Source organism: Muscardinus avellanarius, assembly GCF_963383645.1.
Source record: "Muscardinus avellanarius genome assembly, chromosome: 17".
In the NCBI taxonomy this organism is placed as follows: domain Eukaryota; kingdom Metazoa; phylum Chordata; class Mammalia; order Rodentia; family Gliridae; genus Muscardinus; species Muscardinus avellanarius.
In genome coordinates this window covers 10,246,030-10,271,054 of record NC_137803.1, presented here as the reverse complement: position 1 = coordinate 10,271,054, position 25,025 = coordinate 10,246,030, and the positions used below count along the sequence as shown (strand labels likewise).

The 25,025-nt window shown below is 32.7% G+C and overlaps 1 protein-coding gene across 1 annotated transcript in view; it reads right to left on the bottom strand.

Annotated features, from left to right (window-relative positions):
• CDH19 (cadherin 19) overlaps nucleotides 1–25,025 on the bottom strand; it is a gene marked incomplete at both ends in the record, with an annotated part of 57,737 nt that overhangs the window by 9,942 nt on the left and 22,770 nt on the right. The window contains 4 exons of the mRNA XM_080714666.1: nucleotides 4,103–4,224; nucleotides 13,612–13,733; nucleotides 17,387–17,640; nucleotides 18,404–18,588. Of these exons, the coding sequence (XP_080570792.1) occupies nucleotides 4,103–4,224; nucleotides 13,612–13,733; nucleotides 17,387–17,640; nucleotides 18,404–18,588 (683 nt within the window). The remainder of the gene's footprint in view (nucleotides 1–4,102; nucleotides 4,225–13,611; nucleotides 13,734–17,386; nucleotides 17,641–18,403; nucleotides 18,589–25,025) is intronic.

The following is a 25,025-nucleotide window of genomic DNA, read 5'->3' as shown; positions in this document are numbered from 1 at the left end:
AGTATGAATTACTGGAGAAAGTGCAACCCAAACCTAGAATATCATGTGAAAACTATAAAGGCAGATATATGATAGGTCAAAATATATGAAATTAGTGTTTGTAGGTCAAAAATGGCCAAATATTGGCAGTTTTATGCTTCTACTTAATTAGTTTATGGAACGTCAAACAGTAGAAATTGTCATGGGACAAAAGGTAATCATTTTCCTGCTATTAATCACTTTGAACTAGGTATTTTTTATAGAAGAAAGGCACATGTCGGTCCACTTAGTAAAATGTCATTCCCAGATTATCTTCATATAAAAACAAGCAGAATATTCATCTTTCACAACCCATAGGTGTGTCCTTAATGAATGTGCAAATTTTTGACAACTGACCTAGAAACTGTTGTGTACCTACAATTAAGGTTTATTTTTATCAAATGGAAAGGTTATATCATTTATTCCTTTTAAATGTTGATATACTAAATTTGGTTATTTTCCTAAAACCTTCTTATTAAACATCACCCTTTTATCTTTCATAAATTGTTCTTAATATTAATTAATATATTATTTAAAGACATATTTGTAGTACTCTCTGTGTTAGAATTAATGGATTTGATGTCTACTTGTATAGTTTATTTTCTTTTGCTATAAGTGAAGTTAATCAAGTAACTTGGGAAAACTTTCCTCACAATACTTTTGGAACATTTATATATTATGAGAGAAGTTTTAACATCATTTTGAAATAATTTAATTTTGAAGAAATTAAAACCTAAAACCTTAGGGGCTCTTTTTTGAAGCATCCTAAGTAATATTAATAAATACTTTTCTAAAACTCTTATTTTATATACCATTTTTTATTTTTTATATTTTATTCTTGCCTAATGCTTTTTCTTAACTTTGTAATGAAATGTTTATAGGTTAATGGGAAATTACAAAAAATATTCTGTAGACTCTCTCAACTGTTTTATTCACCTAATACAAGGGCTACGTCTCATGTAGCCTGTAGTATATAGTTAATATTTCATCGTTCAAACTGGACAACAGAACCAACTTCAATAATATTTATAGTGGAGCTCTTAACATTCTACTTATTAACTATAGATACCCTTAAACACTGTGTAAAACAGTAACTTGATTTCACTGACATTTTCACTATCCATTGAGAGTGATCTCTGTTCTAATACCAAGTCTACGCAGACACCTCACAGTGAATTCCAACATTTTTAGAAAGAAATGAATGTCATGAACAGAACTTGGGCACACAGGAATATTACAAACTTTAAAAAGCAAATTCTAATAATTGTGCCTTCCTTGTGAATACACATTTTAAAAATCTGATAATCTTAATGTTAACATAAAGGCAAAAGAGGAAGATTGATTTTAAGGGTGATTTATTGGCTGTTATAAAATTTAATTGCCTTGAATTGTGTTACTTCAAGACTCATTAGTCTGGTAGCTCTATTACTTTAAAAGTCAATTTGAAAATGAACTTTTATTCTTATTGGGTTTGAGATACTTTACTAGGTAAATAGCCTTCGTAAATAATCCTTCTTTGGGTTATTATTCATAAATCAAGAAAAATAATCTCTAGGTTATATATTCTGCATGCTTTACATACGTTTTTTCAGAATCACTATATTCACAAATAAAATATCAAATGTGTTTCCTTCAAGTCAATTTATTAAAAATTCTCACTCCCCATGAATATTAATATTAGTAACGATTGTATATTTAATGTAATATGTAGTCATACATTGCTTAATGATGGGATACATTATGAGAAATGCATCATTAGGTGATTTCAATATTCAAACAATCAAGATGGTATAGTCTTCTACACACTTAGCCTTCATGGGTTCATATCATATTTGTGGCACTTTACTAAAACTTTGTTATATGTGTAATGACTATGTAATACAATATGGCTCCCGGACTTGATGAAAACTAAAAATGTCAATCCCAATGCACTATGTAGAAAATAAACATTCATTTATTATTTCAGCTTCAGAAATGGGAAAAAGACTAATGGCATCTTTGACAGTCTATAGAGAATCATTTAGAAGTAAATCTTGATATTTAGCTATTGGTTTTAATTGTATCTGAGAGAAACCTGTCCAGAAAATGTCAAATACAAATTTGAACTCAAGTCAGTCTGATTCTACAATTCATATCTGAAAAAAATATGTGGCAGAGAAATGACATTTTTCTAGATATCATGGCCTTAATGTCAAGATTGTTACAATAAGGCATCTCAGTATATACAGAAGAAAGCATTTATGATATGGTATATAATAGATAGTGCTCAATGGGTCCGCTGATTTCAGTTCATGAATAGTAGAGTATGTAGTAGGGAAAGAGGATACTTTTTGTTTTCCCTTGGATTTGAGTGAAGGGACATTACAGGTTGTCCTGTATAATTTTTTTTTCTGATACTTATAGGACTGAGACAAATTTCTTAATTTTCATAACGACATCACCAGTTCCCAAAAAGTATTATTTTTATTTAGGGGGAGTATTAGGGATTGAACCCAGGGTGGGTACAACCTTCAGGCTATATCTTCTACCCATTTAAAAAATGTTATTGGTGTATTGTAGTCATAGATCTTTATGGGGTACAAGATGGTAGAGGCACACAGGCACACATCACTCATTTAGCCCTTTCCCAATTCCCATCCCATTCCCTTGCTCTTCTCTTTTTATATTTTGTTGGAACAGGGTCTCAAACCTGTCATCCTCCTGTCTCAGCCTCATAAGTTTTAGTATTATACGCATGCACCACCATGGTTGGCAAAAATGAATTATTTGATGATGTCTGTCTTTCTTTCTTAAAATAAATTGCTTATAAACTAGGGCTGATCAATGTGACATTCTGAGTTTGAAAATGCATTTCCCAGAAAAGAGGTGAGGATCAGTTGAACTGAATTGAGTTTTGACCTTAAAATTATGAACATAATTATTCTGCTTTTGGGTAGAGGAAAATATGATTTTTACATTTCTTTATCAATTATGCAAATAATCTAGGAATAGTTAATCTATGATTAACATCACATCCCTAGTTAAAATTAGCACCATTCTTGTAAATAAATACAATTTATAATACTGGCTCAATAGATTATAAATTATATGATGTAGAAAACCTTCCTTAGACTTTTTTCTAAAACTTTTAAAAATATAGTGTACATATCTGTAAATTATTGAAAGTATATTATTTCACAGAGTTTTTCATATACCTTTACAGTTAAATTTTAGCAGGGCACAGGATAACTCTATGCCATTAAATCAGAAACACATTTTATTCACTCCTGAGCAGTTTCATTTTGGTTATATGTTATAACTAAACATAACACAACTATAACCAGAGTATTTGGTAGGCTGAGGCAGGAGAATCACAAGTTTGAGGCCAACCTTAACAATTGAGTAGAACTCTATTTCAAAATAAAATATAAAATAGGGATGGAGGATGTGTGTAAAAGTATAATGTCTCTGGGTCCAATCGCCAGTGCCAAAACATTAGATCGGGTTAGAAGATGAATACTAAAAGTAGAAACTAACATTGTAGACTTAGGATACTGATAAAATTTACCATTAAAGTAAAATTTCAGATCATGAGAGTTTAGAAGAAGATTCCCAAAGGTGGATTTTATCAAATCATATATTTAACATAGATAAATATCTTTTTTTAACTTTTTGGAGTTTTGGTACTGGGAATTGGATCCAGGAGAATTTAACCTCCAAACTACACCCCATCCTTTTTTGTTTTTTAAAACAGGGTCTCACTGAGTTGCTGAAGCTGGTCTCAGAGCTTCAATATTCAATAATCCTGTCTCTGTCTCCCAAGTACTAGGACTACAGGCATGAATCACCATGCTGGGCCACTGCATATATTTCAAAATGAGATGACTATATAACAAAATATATGTGCCATGTTACATATTAATTCACATCTAATATGTGAGTTATAGGATACTATAATTCATGGAATATAACAGAACTATCATAGTACAGATACACATGAAAAATGAAAATTATATTTTATAATATATTCTACAAATATATAACATGTAACATATAAAACAATCATACATTTCTCAGAGTTTGGTCATTTATTTTGATTTCTTACCTGACCAGATTCTGTATTTTCACAAACGTAAGTCTCATAGTATTCAGAGAACTCAGGAGCGTGATCGTTAATATTAAGAACTTGTACATATGCAGGAACTGAAGAGATCTGCCGAACATTATCTGAAAATTGTACAATTTAGAATAATAAGATAATTTTAATACTATCCTAAAAATAATGAGAAACTTCCACTTGAGGTTATATAAGATATATCAATACCTTTATCTGTTTTCTCAACTTGAGGGAAGCTGGGGACAAACTATATGATTCACATATTTATCAAAAACATAACCTAGGGAAAAATATGCGTTCAACACATCAATTGGAATGATGTTTATTGCCTTTTTATTGACATGGGATATAGTGTGCGATAAGAAAAGTTAGGATAATAAGAAGTACAAAGACAGTTTCTTGAAGTTAAAAAAAAAAGACTACTGGGAGCTTTTGTATTAACTAATTTAATTCTAATATATCCAGATATTAATACCCTTCCAAACATTACAGAAAAAAGCATTGAAAACCATCTAGTTTTCAATATTGCCCAAGGTCAAAGCTGAAATGTAAATGGCTGTTTAAGATGATAACAATCGGTGTTTCAAACCACTGACTTAAGAGCTACACTGAAATACAGGTGTAGCTCTTAAAACCAATAATGAATATGAAAAATATAATATATTTGAAATAAAGTGATTATGATAAAATATTGGTAAAATTTTATATAGTTAGGTGGGAAGAATTTTAATTGATACAATGAATACAGAATCATAATACAAAAAAAAAGCTATGAGTATGTATATAGAATACTTTTATTTGAAAAACTAATGTAAAAAGCCAAAATAACAACCTGGAAATATGTTTGCATCCCAATATATGATATTAATAGTTCTAATTTTAAATCCTCAAGTTAATGTAAAAAAGACATTTTAGAAAATTTACTCACTACATTCATAAACATATCAAAGTCAATCTCTAAGCCAAACATGAGAAGTAGGGAGGGAGGAGGAAATGTGATAGGAATTGGGGAAGGGCTAAATGAGAGAGGCATGCATGTATGCCCCTACCATCTCGTATCTTATTATGATGTATAACTATAATGCACCAATTTAAAAAAGAAAGTATACAGACTAGAAAATTACAGAAGAGAAAATGTGAACGATAGTCTAAAAGAGTTTCCAACTTTATCATTATCATTGGGACTTAGGACTGTACAATTCTTTATTGTAGGGAATTATCCTGCAAATGGTAAAATGCTTAGCTCCATCCCTGACCCTGTTCACTAAATGCCAATAATATACCCCCACTCCCTATGGTGATCAAAACTACCTTTACACACCATCAGCTGTATCCTGGTAGATCTGTTGTTTGTATAAATGGAATGAGTTACTTTGCTAGTGGAAATGCACCGCATTTGTAATTGTAATTTGTAAAGGACAATACAAATTAGAAGTAAGAGACACAATACTGTAGCTTAAAAAAGAGGCAACAGACTTTGACTCCTTCTTGGAGTATTTACATTAGGATGCTTATAATTGCAAAATTTTTATCTCTTGAAAGTTGAAATAAATTTTCCAGTTCTAAATATGCTTCTTGATATCTTTACAATTCAAGACTGTATTTCTCAATTACTGGAGTATATCACTTAAAATTTAATCATCCAGAAATATAGCACCCCTATATCTTGGCTTCTGTGGAAATATAGAAGACTAATTTCAACAAAGGCCTTGTTCTGTCCCACGAAACTACCTCTTTCCAAAAGGCTGAAACATTTAGATAAACCAACCATCAAATTGGTGTGGTCACTCCAAGTACACAGTGAATTTCAGTTGAGCTCACTGACAAGTATTGCTAAGATGTCTTTCTTGAAGTCTAGGTACTGTCTCTCTTTTGCCCAGGTAAGTAATGGATTGTATCAGCTTTGCTCTATAAAACAGCGAGCCCTTTTGTTATTGCTGCTATTGTTTTTCTGCCTTGCCAAATTTTTAGTGGAATTTCTATGTTGTGTATCACATTTGGGTTTAAGGCTTCTGTCATTTTTATCTCCAACAAATGAAATCGCAGTTATGTTGGAAATTGTGATTTTTCAATTAATTAAAAATAATTATTTGCAAAGTTACACAAACACATCTGCACTTACTTCATTGCACTTAGTACATAAAAAAGAACACTAGAAATTATCATTTTGATACTGTTATTTATTGTGTTACATTTATAAAATATAAATTAAAAATTAATTTTTTAAAGATCTTAAGATGTAATTACAGAAATAATTACATACACTTACAGCCAAATGATCTTTAACAAAGGAGACTAAAATGTACAATGGATAAAAAATAGCCTCTTCAACAAATGGTGTTGGCAAAACTGGTTAAGCATATGCAGAAAAATGAAAATAAACCCTACTTTCTCACTCTGCACAAGAGTCAGTTCAAGATGGATCAAAGACTTGGAAATCAAACCAGAGGCTTATAGCTTCTTGTAGGAGGCATAAGTCCAACATTTCAACTCATAAGCACAAGTAAAAACTTTCTCAACAAGACCCTAAAGGCAGAAGAAATGAAAAGGAAGATCAATACGTAGAATTGCATTGAGCTGAAGAGCTTCTGTTCAGCAAAGGAAACTATCAAGAACCTCAGTGGAGAACCAAAAGAATGGTAGAAAACTAGAACATTTTGCCAAATATTCTTCTGACAGAGGATTAATATCTAGAATATACAGAGAACTCAAGAAACTCACTACTAAGAAAACAAATTTCCCAATAAAAAATAGACAAAAGAACTAAATAGACACTTCGCAAAGAAAAATTCAAATGGCCAACAAAGGTATGAAAAAATGTTCAATATCATTAGCAATGAGAAAAATCCAAATTAAAACTAGCCTGAGATTTCACTTAATTCCTACTAGAATGTCAATCATTCAAAACACAAAGCAACAACAAATGCTCATGAGGATGTGGAAAAGTAGGAATACTAACACATTGTTGGTGGGATTGAAAATTAGTGCAACCACTTTGGAAAACACTATAAAGGATACTCAGAAGAATGGGAAGAAATCTACCATATGATCCAGCAATACCACTTCCGGGTATCCACTCAGAAGAATGGAAACCAAGCTACTAAACTAATGTATACATGTGAATCTATGTTCATAGCAGTACAGTTGACAATTGCCAACTCTGGAAGCAGGCAGAATGTCCAAAACTTATGAGATATGTACACAATGGAATTTTACTCACTCATAAAGAAGAACAAACATGTCATTTGGGGGGAAATAGATGGAACTGTAGAACATTGTGCTAAGTGAGATTAGTCAGTCACAAAAAGTAAAAAAAAAAAAAAAATCCAATGCTCTCCCCAATTTGTGGAAGTTAGAAAGAAAAGGGGTCACAAGGAGAAACTTTAGACAAAGAAGAAACCATAGATGATCAAATAAGGTGACCTAACTGAAGGTGAAGGAGGAAAATTCCCTAATGTACATGATGTACATTCACAAATATATCAAAGTTAATCAGTAAGCTAAACATGAGAAGAAGAAAGAGGAAATAGAATGGGATGTGAAGTGGGAAAGGCATAAGTGAGTGAGGTGTGCACGTATGCCCATGCCCTCTTGTGCCACATTAAAATGTATGACTATAATGCAACAATATGTTTTTTAAAAAAGATGTAATTACTAGGAAATAAAGGTTCCTATATGTTATGGTTGAAGCACAGAATGTATCAAAAAAGATCTTATTGCTTAAGTAAATAACTTGAAAGTATATTCCAGGTGTAAATAAACTAAAGAAAAATAAATGGGATGTTCATTATCTTTTTTTTTTCTGAGAAAATGTTTAAAGTTCAAATTAGACCTTTTGCATAATTCCATAGCATGTATGTACATTTATCTTCACAGCCTTGCTGTAAGGAAGTATTTTATTTACTTAATCAGCATGCTGATAAATGGCTTGGTGGTTAATTTGGGAAGTTTTCCCAAAAAAGAGACTAAGCACAATGAAATTTGTTTTCTGGAAAAACAAATGTTACCATAGACCATCCATTTCCTGAAATGGACTTAATTGCTATGTTGCAAGCTTTTCATAGTAGTTAACACACACAGCAAGTGTTTTTTTTTTAAATAATTTATATGATGTTCTGTTTTTCACGGGTCAGATGGCTTATTATTAGTAGTATTAAAGCATTTAAGTTATTCATTGAAATAACATTGCACTTAAACACCATTTTCTTTTAAGGATGAAAACTGAAAAATAAAACCTTGCTGAAGATTGTAGTTTGTATATCTAATTCAGAAAAATTGGGTACAATCAATTACTATTTTTCATTTTTTCGCATAAAAAGGGGCAATGTAGCTTACAAATAGGACAATACACTTTGGAATCAGAGCTATTTATGACGGATCCCTCTATTCATCAGAGTTTGGAAAGTAATTTCAGAGATAATGGGTTTATTTTCTGTGAAATAAAGATAACATTTGCCTTAAATTTTAATGTGAATTTTATTTATTTATTTATTTATTTATTTATTTATTTATTTGGTGGTACTGGGGTTCCTAGAAGCCCTTCTACCTCCTGGATACACTCCCAGACCTATTTTATTTTTGGAAACAGGGTCTCTTAAGCCAGCACTGCTGGCTTCGAATCTGCGCAATCCTGTCTCTGCCTCCCAAGCGTGGGGATTACAAGCGTGTGCCACCACCTCCAGCCTTATTGTGAATTAAAAAAAAAATCATTGAATGCAATGATGTTAACTAAAAATGGAAATTTATTCACTTTTAAGATATGCAATAAAATAAGGTATTTTAATAAAATGCAATTCCTCAGCATGCACCAATGCTTTTAGCCACCTGGTAAACTAGTTTTAGATTTTTTTTTTTTTTTTTTTTTTTTTTTTTTTTTTTTTTTTTTTACAAAAAAAGCCAGGCATGGTGGTACACTCCTATAATCCCAATACTTGGGAGTCGGAGACAGGAGGATCACAGGTTTAAAGACCAGTCTCAGCTACTTAGATAGAAAAAAAACCAAACAAACAAAAAAAAAACCCAACTACCTAGCTAGACCCTGCTTTAAAAATCACCCTACCAGCAGGGCGTGGTAGTGCACACTTGTAATCCTCGCGCTTGGGAGGCGGAGACAGGAGGATCACACAGGTTCGAAGCTAGCTGTGGTGGCTGAAGAGACCCTGTTTCCAAGTAAAAACGTATAAAACAGGTCTGGGAGTGTAGCCCGGAGGTTGAAGGGCTTCCAGGAACCCCAGTACCACCAAAATAAATAAATAAATAAATAAATAAATAAATAAATAAACCAACCCCCCCAAAAAAAGAAAAGCAAGGCATATAGATTAAAACTATAATGCTTTATCTATAAATAAATATAAATATATGGAAGCAAAAAGTGAAAAGACCAGGTTATTTTTCCTGATAACTTTTAAATGATAGTCAGGATTTGCTGTCATTGATGTTTGGTTATTTTATTCAACATATAGCCCATTATAATAGTTATAGTCATTTGTATAAGTTCATGGAATAAGTAATACTTTAAACAATGAATTTCTCCAGTTTCACTAACTGAGTAGAATCTGTTTACACACATGTGCACACACATACATTATGTTTTTCTTAACACAAAAGAAGATCTTGCTCGGGCTGGAGGGCACCAGGACAACTTAAAAGCTGAATTCTCGTCTGATCATCTGCACTGGGCAGTGCTGACCATGAAACACTTGCAAATTTCCCTTGTACAGGACAGAGAGTGAAATAATTATAACATTGATTCAATCCTGCACTTTGAGTATATTTGTAAGTAGATATAAATGTTAAATTAGCCATCTTCCAGGGCGGTACGTATCATAAAACTTGAAGATTTGTGCTATTGCGTTTGTTGTACTGCGCCATGCTAACATTTAATTTCCCTGCCTCAAATCACGAAAATGAAAGCATTTTCCTCTAGAGGTCTTCTGTCATAAGATGACATTCCTCTGATTTAAAAAATAATTATCTAGGTACTGGGACAGGATACAATGATATTGTCAGGCAATCCTTTGCCATTCATCATTCATTCTTTTTTTTTCCCTTTTCATTCATAAAAGATTAAAGCATGTTGGATATAAAAATGCAAGCTATAAATTTTTAAGGTTCTGCCTTCTTATAATACATTTTGGTGCATCTAATGTAAGAAAGAAAAGAATACATTTTCTAAAAAAAAAATCCCAAATCTATAAAAATCAACTTAAAGTGGAGAGTTATTTCTATAAATTCAGTAAATTATGACATTTCAATAGAAAAAGGCTACTTTAGTGAGCATTTCATTTTTCAAAGATGTCCAGTCTTCCCTTGACCTGATTTGGGTTCTTTTTCACAATAGTTTTTTTTTCTCAAAATAATTTTATTTATATTTAAAATTTTTATTGGTGCACTGTTGTTATACATCTTAATGGGGTACACAATAGTGGGGTATTTTTGGTGGTACTGGGGTTCCTGGAAGCACTTCTACCTCTGGGCTACACTCCCAGACCTATTTTATATATATATTTTAATTTGGAAACAGGGTCTCTTAAGCCAGCGAGGCTGGCTTCAAACCTGCCAGATCCTCCTGTCTCCACCTTCCAAGTGCGGGGATTACAAGCGTGCACCACAATGCCTGGCTTACAATCGTGTTTTAAAAAGTAACATTATAAAGACCTGGGTATGGTGGCATACACTTGTAATCTCAGAATTTGGGAGGCTGAGACAGGAGGTTTGTGGGTCGTGGACAGCCTCAGCTACTTAGGCCTTTTGCAACTCAGTGAGACTCTGTTTTAAAAGATAGATTTTAAAAATAGGGTTAGGAGTGTAGCTTGGTGATACAATGTCCCTGGGTTCAATCCTCAGTATTGAAAAAAAAAAAGAGTGACATTATAAATTATGTCTCAGCAATAAATATGCTATGCATAAGTGCTTCTTGCTCTCAGAATAAACATGTGTTTTCTGACAGGAGAAGCCTTGACATTCCTTCTCTTGCAGCAGACATTTATTCCACTGCAACACTTGATCTTTATCCTTTATTGTTTAGTTAGAATTTTCAACAGAAAAAAGCTACTTTAGAGAACAATTCATTTTTCAAAGATGTGCAGTCTTCCCTTGATCGATTTGGATTCTTTTACACAATAGTGTTTTTTCTTTTTTCTCAAAATAGTTTATTTATTTACTTTTAATTTTTATCGGTGCACTGTAGTCATACATGACAATCCACACCCAAGTCCACAATGTCTACATGTAGACATTCACAATCCAGACCCAAATCCTCCTATCGTGTCTCCACAGCTATTCAGCATCCTGCAGAGATCTGTAAGACCTGCTTTCCTCTCTACCATGTCACCCCTAACTCTCCAGCACAGTGAGGAATAAAATAAATAAATGTGTCTAGCCCTCAAAAAGCTAAGAACATGAAGATTCTTAAAATTCTATGCTAAGTCAGTTCTGAAAGGATTCATTCTAGAACATCTCATGTTCATATCTGTAATCCTTTACTGTATGAGGATAAATTCACTGATTAATGCATGCTGATGATGGTGACAATTTGCTATATCAGTTATGACTATTCTTTTATGGTCTAGAGAATATGATTGATCGAATAATTGAATGATTCATCATTTTGAAGATAATATTCAAGTGGTTAATTGGTATGATTTCATCTAATTTTATATCTTGAAAAATAGAATCATCTTCTTATCTCTGAAAAAAACCAAAAAGATGACAACTGGTGAATGTAGATTATTATTTGACTATCGGCCAGGCATGGTGGCCCACACAGTAATCCCAGTATTTGGGAAGCTGAGATAAAATGATTACAGGTTTGGAACAGTCTCAGCAATGTAGCAAGACTCAGCAAACTAGTGAGACCCCATTTTAAAATAAAGCAAAACAGCAACAAATAGAAATAGAGGTGTAGCTGGGAGGTTCAATACCCAGTACTAAAAAAAAAAAAAAAAAAGAAAAAAAAATGTTCAACTATCAGAACAGCTAAATAAACTGTAATTTGTTTTTGTTTTTCTGGGAATTTAGCCCAGGAGCATTCTACCTTCAAGCTACACTTCCAGCCTGATTTTTTTTATTTTTTATTCTAGAAACAGGGTCTCACTAAGTTGCAGAGGGCATCACTAAGTAACTGAGGCTGAACACAAACCTGAATCCTCCTGTCTCAGCATCCCAAGTACTGGGATTACAAGAGTGTTACCACGCCTGGCTAAGTTGTGACTATAATTTGAAAAATAATTATTACATTACTAATATACAATAAATTATATTTGTATTATTCTTATTGAATAGCACAATGATGTTAAAATGTGATTTATTTTCAGCACATAAATTTTATGCAGTTAACCATTAGTTTATTGCTAACATTCAATATTAGCTCTAATATTTTATCATAAAAATAGAATAAGGACGAGGCATTATGTGTTTGGTTTCAAGAACAGTCATTTACAAATTGATGGTTTAACCTGATTCTGATTAAATTGAACTAATTTAGATTGCTTTAAACTTAACACTGATTTTTCACTCAGTAATTGTGTAATAGTAATACAATATTTAAAATTCATCAATACCTTAAATTGAAATTTTAGGGAACAATTCCTATGTAATAAATACTGCAGCTTCTTTTCACCCATAATTTTTTTCAGATGAATATATTTGTAGGAAAGTACACAAGACTTTATAATATCTCTAAAGTCATCATTTAAAAAGAAATCCACAAAAAATACATGTTCAAAAACTCTGGAAAACAAGTTGGGTGTGGTAGCACATGCCTGTAATCTTAGTACTCTGAAAAGTTGAGACCAGGATCTTGGGTATGCAGCAGCCTCAGTAAATTAGAGAGGCTCTCAGAAACTTAGGGGAAACTCTATTTTAAAATAAGGCCAGGAGTGTGGCTCAGAGGTTGAGTGCTCCTGTCTAAGTCTCAGTAGTATTACACACACACACACACACACAGAGAGAGAGAGAGAGAGAGAGAGAGAGAGAGAGAGAGAGAGAGAGAGAGAGAGAGAAATAAATTATTATAAAGCTTGGTTTCATTGTTATTCAATATAAAATTTATTAGTGATAATTATAAAATGATTATAAGGATATATAACTTCATAATTAATAGATTAAATATTTTCTGGTGCAGTTTGTTTTATATTTTGTCTTTTTCTGTGTTTACTCTGTGTGTGTGTGTGGGGGGGAGTTCAAACTGGATTTGAACCACCCCAGCCCATTTTTATTTTAAGACAGGGTATCCCAAACTTGCAAAGTCTATTCTGAAACCTTTGATATTCACCGCTCAGCAGTGGTAAGTTTATAAGAAATCTCTAGGAGTGAGATCGCACTCATTTATAATCAAATAAAATACACATGGTTATGAAGTTACATGCGAAGTTTTATTTAACTGTAAATCCCAAACAATATTTAAAAATACCACATCTCCACGTTTACAAATTATGTGATGAATGTAAAAAAAAAAATGTACTGATCAACTGCGTGGTTCCCCGGTGAGTACTTACTTATTTCTGTGGCTGTGACACTCAAATTGTACCAAGCACTTGTTTCCCGGTCAAGGGTATTGATGGCAAAAATTGTGCCGTTGTCATCAATATTAAACTCTTGGCTTCTGGTAATAGAATATCTGCATGAGAAGAAAGTATTCCTTAATGTTATTGTATTCTCCATATAGCAATGATATATCACACTGTGTTTTAATAATAAGACATTATTCAATGCATGCTCTTCATAGTTACTGCAATGCTAAACAGTTTTTAAAGTGGAGCATTCATATATTTACAATTCAACTCAGAAGAGCAGGGGCAAGTAGAGACTCATGGCTTTAAAATTAATGTGCTAAATTTAAACACTTGTGACTTATTCTCCTGCCCAAATGACAATTGTTAGAGTAATAATTTGGTTAAAAAGAAAAGGTAAGCCTGGTGTGCTGGTGCAAGCCTGTAACACCAGAACTTGGAAGGTTGAGATGGGAGGTTATTCACAGGAGCAAATTGTTAAGATCCTTTTTTCAAATAAATAAAATAGGGCTGGGGGTGTAGTTTGGTTGTAGGTGACCCCTGCATCCAGTCCCCAGCACTATACACAAAAAAGTTGTAAACATGATTTATTGTTTCATTAGCTAACTGGGCTTGGTAGTGCATACCTGTAATCTTAGTACGTGGGAGGCTGAAACAGGAAGATTCCAAGTTCAGAAGCCAATCTCAACAACTTAGCGAGGCCTCCTGCAACTTACTGAGACCCTGTTTCAAAGCTAAAAATATAAAATAGGGTTGAGGGTATGGCTCAGAGGCAGAATGCCCCTACATGTAATCCTTAGTACCATATAAAAAAAAGTTGTCATTCTTTCTGTTTTTCTTTGAAGCAAAGAAAACGTATTCTCAGCCTATACTGCTACCAGTCTCTTTCCTATAACAGATGGCTTACTTGCTAATCTACATATTATATTATAATTACTTGACTGCAGGCATATAGAAATGTCTGTGTTTATTTAATCAAAATAATTTTATAGTATTTGATAAAAGTAAAGTTTCTTTATGTAATAGATAGAACTTTACTTTTTTCAGAAATGATGTTGTATTTCAGATACTAAAATGACACACTATCCTTTGATTTAGGGCTATACTATACATAAAGCATGGATGAATGCCAGGTTACAAAATCTCATGTGCAAAAGTTTAAACAATGATCTCAAATTGACAATTAAAGAAGCCTTTGACAAACTTAGCATGTTTCATAAGCTCACGTATTATTAATAATAAAAATTTAAATATAGTAACAGCTGGGATTCAATGATGGTTTCACGTTGCACATATATTGCTAAAGATTTTTATGAGACATCAATGAGCTTGGTCATAATCTTGTAGCACAATGGAGAATTTTAATCATGAACTGCCAAGTTTCTAAAAGTGTACAAGGTTGTAGCATGATGTTCAAGAGAAGATTAAAATAGAAATTAGTGAGAATGAAGCTTTACAGGAGTTGGGTTTTGAATGCATACCATTTTAAACATTCAGAAGCTTTTTACTTAAGTATCCACAAGTGGTCATATTTCCCACTGAATGTAATTGTTGGCAAAATTAAAGAGTATTTTAACAGATGTTATTTTGTATTAAACATCTAATCATGTTTCTATCCAACACTATTTCAACTAAAGTCCGCTAAAAGCTTGAAAAGAAGTCACAGTTTTTTTGTAGTTTAATAAGTATGTTAGAAATTGCAAGAGCCGACGCCACAGTAAAGTAATCTGGATCCCACTAAAAAACTAAAACAGAAATAGAAAAATATATATCCACCTATGCTTTCATATTTATTTATCATAGCACTTCTTTGTTTTTTGAAATATGTTCTTTAACATATATAAATATATACATATGCATATATGTGTGTGTGTGTATCAACTCAGGAAAAACGTTTCTAATGAGAACTCATTTTATAAGCCAAATATTATTATTTGCTATTTAAAATATTCACAGCTTTGGGCATATGATGTTAATTACAGCATAATTCCTTGGCCCTTTGAAAAAAGCCCCGTTCTTCCATCCTGTTTTGAATATTTTCTTACTTTCTTGGAACCAAAATATTCTCCCTAAAACATCTCTGGATTCAACCAGTTCTGTGAGTCTCATCACATATGATTAAGGAAGTGTATTTGAACCAGGACCTGAGTGCAGTTCTTCTACCTGTATGTTTGCAGTCAGCCTTTCATATCTATGGTTTCTATGCCAGAAGATTCACCCAATTGGAATCAAATATATTTAGGATATATATTTAGAAAACAGATAGAGTCCATTGCTAATCTTTAGTTATCATTTTCTGCTTGTTTTCAATCACCGATTTTACTACATCTTTGTTTTGGGGGGAGCATACTGGGTACCGAATCCAAAAGCATTTTCTAAATATATTTGTATTGAACTTGAGTTCAATACAATATTTTCTAAATCTGTTTGTATTGAACTTGAGTAGACTCTTTTATCTTTATTCTCTAAACAATATGGTGTGACAATTTTTTTTGTAGCATGTAAGTCTATGTTTCAAAATAAAAAGGGCTGGGGGTATAGGTAAGAGGTAGAACAGCCCTGAGTTTTATCCCCAGCATCAAAAAATAAAAGACACAAAACACCAATTCAGTACATTGGCTTAAAATTATATGTATAGCATATATAAATTATATATGATATAATATATAATGCTATATACAAAAGACTTACTAAAATTATTACAACTAAATAAAAGCTATACCTATATATTGAAAGGCAACATTTCATAAATAGGGATTATAATAGAAAAATAAAAAAATAATGTATCAAAACTTAGCAGAACCTCTTCAGTGTGCCAGTAAAAACTGTAAAGAGCAGAGCAATATTTAGTCCCAATCAACAGATGAACAGATGGAATTCTGCATAAATCTCTGGAGTGTGGGTATGCAGAGAAGGTACAAAAGGTAAAGGAGCAAAAAAGAAATACATAAAATTTCTGTTTTTTTTTTTTTTTTTTACATCTGGACCGCAGCTCATACTTTCAGAAGAAAAAAAGGAAATCACAACATAATAACCTACTAAAAGTAGGCTATTTGATGGATAGTCAATATTTGTTTCATTGTAGCATGGGACTTTATTTCTAATCCACTTTGCTTATATCAAGCTAACTCTTTCATACTCTGACCAAAGCTTCTTCAATTTTTGAATGTCATTTGTCATTTCAATGAAATAGGATTCGAGTGAGCCACATATCGATCAGCAGCGTTTCCTTCCGCTGTGGATTGGTATCAACAGGAGTTCTTTGATTTTTTCCCCTTCACTCTCCTAGAACCCTGATGAAGATAGAGGCCATTGCTTAAGCCTTAGTTATCATTTTCTGCTTGTTTTCAATCACCGATTTTACTACATCTTTGTTGGGGGAGGCATACTGGGTACTGAATCCAAAAGCATTTACCTCTGAACTAAATCCTCAGTCCAATTTTCTCTTTTATTTTGAATCAGGTTCTTGCTAAGTTGTTGAGCGTCTCACTAAGTTTCTGAGCCTGTCCTGGAGCCTGTGGTCCTCCTGTTTCAGCCTCCCAAGTACTAGGATCATAGGTGCGTTCTACCATGCCCAACTTCACAGCATCTTAATGAATATTCAAGTTCCCTATCTAGATTTGTTTAAATTGTTACAATTTCATAACATAGAGAAAAATATACCTTACATGTATCCTTGTTTACATTTGCATGGAACTTTATTTTCACACCAGTAGGGGTTGACTCATTTATGAGTGCAAAGTTGGCCTTTTCCACTTACCTAATAGGAGATTTATTTTGATCTGGGTCTGTGGCAGACACAGTACCTACAAGTGATCCACGTGGGTTTTCTTCAAAGACTTTGAATATATAATATGGGAGGTCGAAGACAGGAGGCTCATCATCATCCTGCACTTGGACCTTAATGGAAGTTGTGGAGGCCTCGGCATGGTAGGTCATGAGCTGCTCATCCACATGGCGGTTTCTGACTTTGGCTCGAATGCGGTAGTGGTTCTGCTGTTCAAAATCTACTTTCTACAGAAAAAAAACAGTGCAGCATGGACAGAAGAAATGGCTTTAATAACCCTTAGTATCACCTAGAAAATAGAATGCTTTCTTTGATGAACTATCATTTGCCTTTTAGTTAGATTTTACTTCGTATGTGTGTGAAATCCTTTGATATCATCATCCTACAGGCACTACAAATGTATTTGTATTTTGTTAATTTATCTCTATTCTAAGGTGGTTTGAAATAATTATGTGTTAATTTAAATAAAAATTATACTTTTATGGGCATAAATATTTTATGGAATTGAGATTTAATTTTCTGGTATTTAAGAGCTTTTTGTAGAGTTGTCATTTATTTGTAAATATTTTCACTGTTTAAAACAGTTTCACATAGACAGCCAGGAGTGGTGGCACACACTTGTAATTCCAGTACTTGGGAGACTGAAATGGGAGTATCACTTCATGGCCAGCCTCAGCTACTTAGTGAGGCCCTGTTTCAAAAATAAATAATTAAAAATAAGTCTGGGGCTATTACTTAGACCTAGAATGCCCCAGGTTCAATCCAAGTACTGAAGAAAATAACAACAACAACAAAAAAAGTTCCACATATAATTCAAGATGCTCTTTAAAAACTTTTTCATGTCTAAATTTATTTTATTCCAAAGCTATAAATCAAAGGTTCTCATTCCAATTACTTAATGAAGCAAAAAACTAGCTCTGCAGAATAATTATGTCTTTCTGATTTGACTCTATATGTGTCTGTAAAGCAAATGAGTTTTAATATGTTTACCTTCTTTAATATAACTATCCCTTCTTGGGTCTTGTTATTAGTGATGATGTCAAATGTGTCTGAGTCATCCTCTTCAATGCTGTAGTCCATTTCTGTGTTCTCTCCAATATCATCATCATAGGCCAGAATCGTTCCTATGGATGTTCCAGCAGGTGTGGATTCAGAAACAGTTAAGCGATATAAACCTTTAAAAACAAAATTCCAGATATTTTGATAAGTATTTAACAAAAGAAACTCCTAATTATAGCATCCTTTATTTGACATCTGTAGAAAACCTATAACTACCCTTCTAATCCCCCCCACACCTTCTAGAGAATTGTGTGTGCGTGTCATCCTTTTATTTTAAAATCTAAACATTTTCCTAATATCCTACCTGAGAATTTAACCTTGTCACCCATATATTTTAGGCAATTCTGTCACCAGTATATATAACTCCAAATTTTTATTCATACATGTTCTCAACACTTATGGTTAATTTTATTGTATCCTTTAAAATTTTTTTCTTTTTTATTTCTTTTTTATTTAATTTTTATTTTTATGTAGATCATATTGAAATTGGCATACATTCAGACTGTGCTTGGTGCCATCTCCCACCTCCCACTTCCCCTCCCCACCACAACAATGAGTGTCCAGGTTGACCAAGCTACATTCCTACTCATACTCATATTTGAATGTAGTTCCTCCATTAATCAACCTCAGCCTTCTTCATCTTCTATCCTTCCATTTCAGCTTTGCTGAGGTTTCCCTTCCATTATCTGGAGTATCCGTTAAATATCTCAAATTACATTTGATAAAAAAAGATTTTTTCAATTTAAGTTATAATTCAGGATATTCCAATTTACTGGTAAACCTTATCTATTAATTAAAGTTGGGAGAGACTAAACAAAGATAGTTGAGTTTTGAGTGTAATAGTTTATTTTGAGGTTATGAACTTAGACTTGGTAAATGGATATAGTAAATAAACTAGATCATAGAAGAAGATAATTCCACATATTTGAAAAATTATGGAAGATATATTTAAAATGCATAGGTATAACCGCAAATCAATTGAATTTTATATTTCATTTTATTAGGAGTAACATTGATAAAACCAAAAACATTATCCTTAAATTATGCAGAAATGTAGAAAATAATCATATATGTTAATATTCTAAATATTGAGGCTTCTTAGAATTAAAAAAAATAATACAATAGAATTATTTTAAACTATTACTTATTATTTAAAGGAACATAGCATGTCATTTCACTGGTTGCATTCTGAGACTTTCCAATTTGTTTTTTACTAAAATGTTACTAAAAATTTGCTAATATCTTGATGCATTTTTTTCTTTATTTAGAGCAGATAACAAGTGGTAGTTTATTCATTGGGAAAAATAAAAAAAAATCATTCATTAGATTGCACAAAGTAAAACTTGGCAATAATTGATCAGGAGAAAACAAAGACAGTACCATAAAGTGAAAGCAGATGATTCAAATTTAAAAATTACTAAATTTATATTAAACTCCTAGCTTTAAAATTTTTGAAATAGCCAACATATTCCTGCAGTCAACACTTAGTCTTTGATGTTTTCCATACATTTGAAAAATCACTTTTGTCAAACAAATCTTTCACAAGGTTTCATTCTAGCACCTGGGACTATAACAATAAACAATATGGAGAAAAATGCAACTCATTACTTATATATTAGAAATGAACATTACAATAAGTATGAGGCTGAATGATAAGTCTTCATGATTATGAGGTGGTGTTAAATTTTTGACAAGTTGGAAAGCACTTAATGTGGATATAACCTTTGAATAAGAAGTGAAGTAAGGAAATGAATTTCTGAATAAATAGAATTTCTAAAAGATGAAAAATTATGTTTGGGTGTTCTGGAAATGGAAGGGACATCACTTTCCTGATGATGGCTTTTCAGAGATGAACAGGCAGCGTAGAAATAGATATAAAGTTCAGAAAGCCATGGACAGGATTGGGATGATGACAGATAATTTAAGAGTACTAGAAACAATTGGTTTATACATAAGGTTTTTACTTTTTCCATGAGTGACATAGAAAAATGTGAAAGTTACAAAGATGTGACTTCTGTTTTATGAAAGTAGCTGCACCTATATTTGGAACTTAGATGTTGACTGTCATTTTCTTTTGCTGGATTATTCCTTGTACCAGTGAAAAAATGATTTTCTTTGTCTCTTCTAATAATTTTGGGCTTGAAGTCAAACTTGCCTGATATAGTTGCTACTCTTGCCTGTCCTTGAATTTTGTTGGCATAAATTACCTTGGTTATGCCCTTTACATTTAGTTTTTTACTATCTTTATTTGCAAGGTGTGTTTTTTACAGATAGCAGATAGATGGATTCTGGGTTTTAATCCATTTTGATACCTATGTCTTTTTATTGGGAAGTTGAGTCCATATTTGTTCAATGTAATTATTGAAAGATGATTTTAATTCCTAACATTTGAGTTTTAATTTCTGTTAGAGAAAGTAAAAAATTATACTCAAACAAAATGGAAAATCTAGAAGAAATCGACAATTTTCTAGATAAATACAACCTTTCTAAACTGAATAAAGAATATATATAAAATTTAAACTAACCAATAACAATCAAAGAAGACATTGAAGAAACAATAAAGAGCCTACCATGAAAGAAAAGCCCAGGACCAGATAGTTTCCCAAGTGAATTTATTAAAACCTTGTAGAATATCTAATCTTGATACTCTTCAATCTATTTTGTGAAATAGAAACAAGACTCTCCCAAATGCATTCTATGAAGCCAACAGCACATTAATACAAAAACCAAATAAAGACAGCTCAAGAAAGGAAAACTACAGCCCTATATCATTTTAAAACTTGAATGAAACACTGCTAAACAAAATACTAGAAACCTGCATTAAAAAACACATCAAGAAAATCATATACCATACATAACTAAGTGGGGGTTATCCTAGAGATGCAACGATGGTTCAACATATGAAAATCAATGCATGTAATTAATCACATGAACAGAACAAAAGACAAAAATGATATAATTATTTCAATAGATACAGAAAAACAATGTTACAAAATCCAACATCCATTCTTGCAAAAAGCACTGAAGAAAATCAGAATAGAAGGAACATAGCTCAATATCATAAAGGCAATCTAAAATAGGCCTACAGTTGACGTGATATTAAGTGGGGAAAAAGCTGCAAGAATTTCCCCTAAAAACTGAATCAAGACAAAAATGTCCATTACCACTACTTTTTTTCAATATAGTACTTGAGACAGTAGCCAGAGCAATAAGGCAAGAAAAGGAAATAAAAGGAATACAAATAGAACAAGAACTCAAACTTTCACTATTTGCAGGTGACATGATACTATACTTAGAAGATCCAACAAATTCACCCAAAAAACTTATAGAACCGATAAACAAATTCAAAAAAGTGTCTGGATACAACATCAATCTTAAGAAAATTGTAAGATTTTCTGTATACCAACCATATATCCACTGAAAAAGAAATCCAGAAAACACTTCCACTAAGAATATCTCACAAAAAATATTTAGGAATAAACTTAACCAAGGAGGTAAAAGACATCTTCATAGAAAATTATAAAACATTGAATAAAGAAATCAAAGAAGACCTTAGATGATGGAAAGATCTCCCATGTTTATGGATAGGCAGAATAAATATTATAAAGTGGTCATACTTCCAAAAGCGATGTACAAATTTAACATAATACCCATTAAATTACCAAGGTCATTTCTTACATAGAAAAATCCATCCTTAAATTCATTTGGAACAAGAAGAAACCCAGAACAGACAAAGTAGTTCCAAACAACAACAACAAAAATCATGCAGGAAGAATCACAATACCTGACTGTAAACTATACTACAAAGTCATAGTAATAAAAAATGTATGATAATAACACAAAAACAGACACATAGACCAATGGAACAGAATAGAAGACTCAGAAACAAATGCATGCACTTACAGCCAATTGAGTTTTGACAAAGAGACCAAAAACATTCAATGGAAAAAAAATAGCTTTTCAACAAATGGTGTTGGCAAACTGGTTAACAATATGCAGAAAAATGGAAATAAATCTCACTTTCTCACCTTCCACAAGAGTCAATTCAGGATGGATCAAAGATTTGGAAACTGGGCCAGAGACCTTGAGGCTTCTCGATGATGGTATAAGTCCAACACAGCATCACGTAGGCAAAGGTTAAAACATTCTCACCAAGACCCCAAAGGCACAAGAAACGAAAAGACGGATGAATACATAGGATGGCATTATACTGAAAAGCTGCTGTACTGCAAAAGAAACTATCAAGAACCTCAACCAAAAGCCATCAGAATGGGAGAAGATTTTTGTCACCTACTCCCTCGATAAAGGACTAATATCTAGAATATACATAGAACTCAAGAAACTCAGCACTAAGAAAACAAATAACTCAATCAAAAAATGGGCCAGTAACCTAAATAGATACTTCGCCAAAGAAGAAATTCTAATAGGCAATAAATGCATGAAAAATTTTCAACTTCATTAGCAATTAGAGAGATGCAAATCAAAACCACCATGAGATTTCACCTAACTCCAACTAGAATGGCAATCATTCAAAACACAGCAACAAATGTTGACAAGGATGTGGAGAAATATAAACTCTAATACACTGTTTGTGGGGTTGCAAATTAGTGCAACCCCTTTGGCAAACAGTATAGAGGATCCTCAGAATAATGGGAACAAACTTACCATATGATCCAGCAACGCAAAAGAATGGAAACCAAACTACCAAACTAATGCATGTGTATCTAAGTTCAGAGCTTCACAATGCACAAATGCCGAACTGTGGAACCAGTCAAAATGTCCATCAACAGATGAATGGATTATAAAACTATTGGATATTTACACCGTGGAATTTTACTCAGCCATAAAGGAAAACACAATGACATCATTTAAATAGAAATGGATGGAACTGGAAAACATTATTCTAAGTGAGGTTAGTCAGTCACATAAAATAAGAAATTGGACGCTCTCCCTAATATGCTGAAGCTAGGGAGAAAATGGGTCATAGGAGGAACTCTTGATGAAAAATAAAATACTATAGATGAACAAATAAGGGAATCTAACTGAGGGAGATGGTAGGAGAAAAAGTGAAAGTTATCTAATGCACATGATGTACATTCACAAACATATCAAAGTCATTCACTAAGCCAACTATGAGAAGGAGGGAAAAGGATGGAATGGGATGGGAATTGGGTAAGGGCTAAATTGGTAATATGTACATGTACGCCTCTTCAATCTTGTATGCCATTAAAATGTGTGACTAAAATGTACCAAAAATTTTTAAACATGATAAAATATAAAAAAGAGCCAGGAGTATTGGTGCACACTTGTAATTCCAGCATTTAGGAGGCTGAGACTGGAGGAGCTCAGTTCAAAGGCAGCCTCAGCTAAGTAGTGAGGTTCTTTGCAACTCAGTGAGACTCTGTTTTAACAACAACAAAAAAGACAAAATAAAAATAGGACTGGGAGTATAGCTTGGAGGTAAAATGTCCCTGGGTTCAATCCCCAGTACTGCCAAAAAATAAAAAATAAAAGATATGTTACTTGCATTTAACAAGATCACTAAAGCTGTGTTGAAAAAGAATAAATGAGGTTAATTGTTTAATCAGAAACCAGATGTGAGTTTATTACAATAATAGAGATAAGTGAAGATGGTGTCTGTTCCAAGGTGGCAGGAATAAAGGTGGTGAGAATTGTTCAAAATTTTGGGGAGCAGAAGATTATCAGAAGATTATTTTCTTTGATGTGAGAAAAAAGACAGAAAAAATGACTACTAAATTTTGACAAATTTTTTTTTTACTAAAAGGTTCTATGTGTGTGTGTCTCTGTATGTGTGTGTATGTGTGTGTGCATGTCTGTGTGTGCTCATAGGACACTGAAAATAAGAAGCTATCACTGATTGTGCAGAACTGCTCATCAATTCAGGCTGGGTGAAGAATTAGAATTTACCTGGAGCTAGCCCAGTGCAATCTGAGCTGGATCATTAATTCTTCACACATGGGTTTATTTGAATGGAATAAATGAGAATTCAGCTAAAGCTATGTGAAACCTGGATTTGCTCAAAATTGAGATGAGAAAACATGCAGAAAGAGAAGCTTGGCAATCCGGGCGTGGTGGTGCACGCTTGTCATCCCAGCATTCGGGAGGTTGAGACAGGAGGATCTTGGTTCGCAGACAGCCTCAGCTGCTTAGCGAGGTCCTTTGCAACTTAGTGAGACCTGGTTTCAAAAAAAAGAAAAAAATTTTAAAAAGAAAGAAAAGAGAAGCTTGGAGGAGTGTGCAGATGAGATCAGAAGCTCAATGAAATGAATTGTATGTTTTAGATACGTGTAACATATATGAATGAACATACCAAATAGTAAGGTAAAAAAACCTGTGAAGTTTATCAGAGAGGTTCAGAATCGAGATGTATATTTGAAAGTTTTCAGGCACAAAAACTGATAGACATTTAAAGTCACCTTGTGGGATACGACCAAAAGATACATGTAGTAGGAAGCAAAGGAAGATCAAAGACTTGAACCAAAAGCTATGTCAAAATTCTTAAACCATGTAAATATGATGGATAACTAGTAAG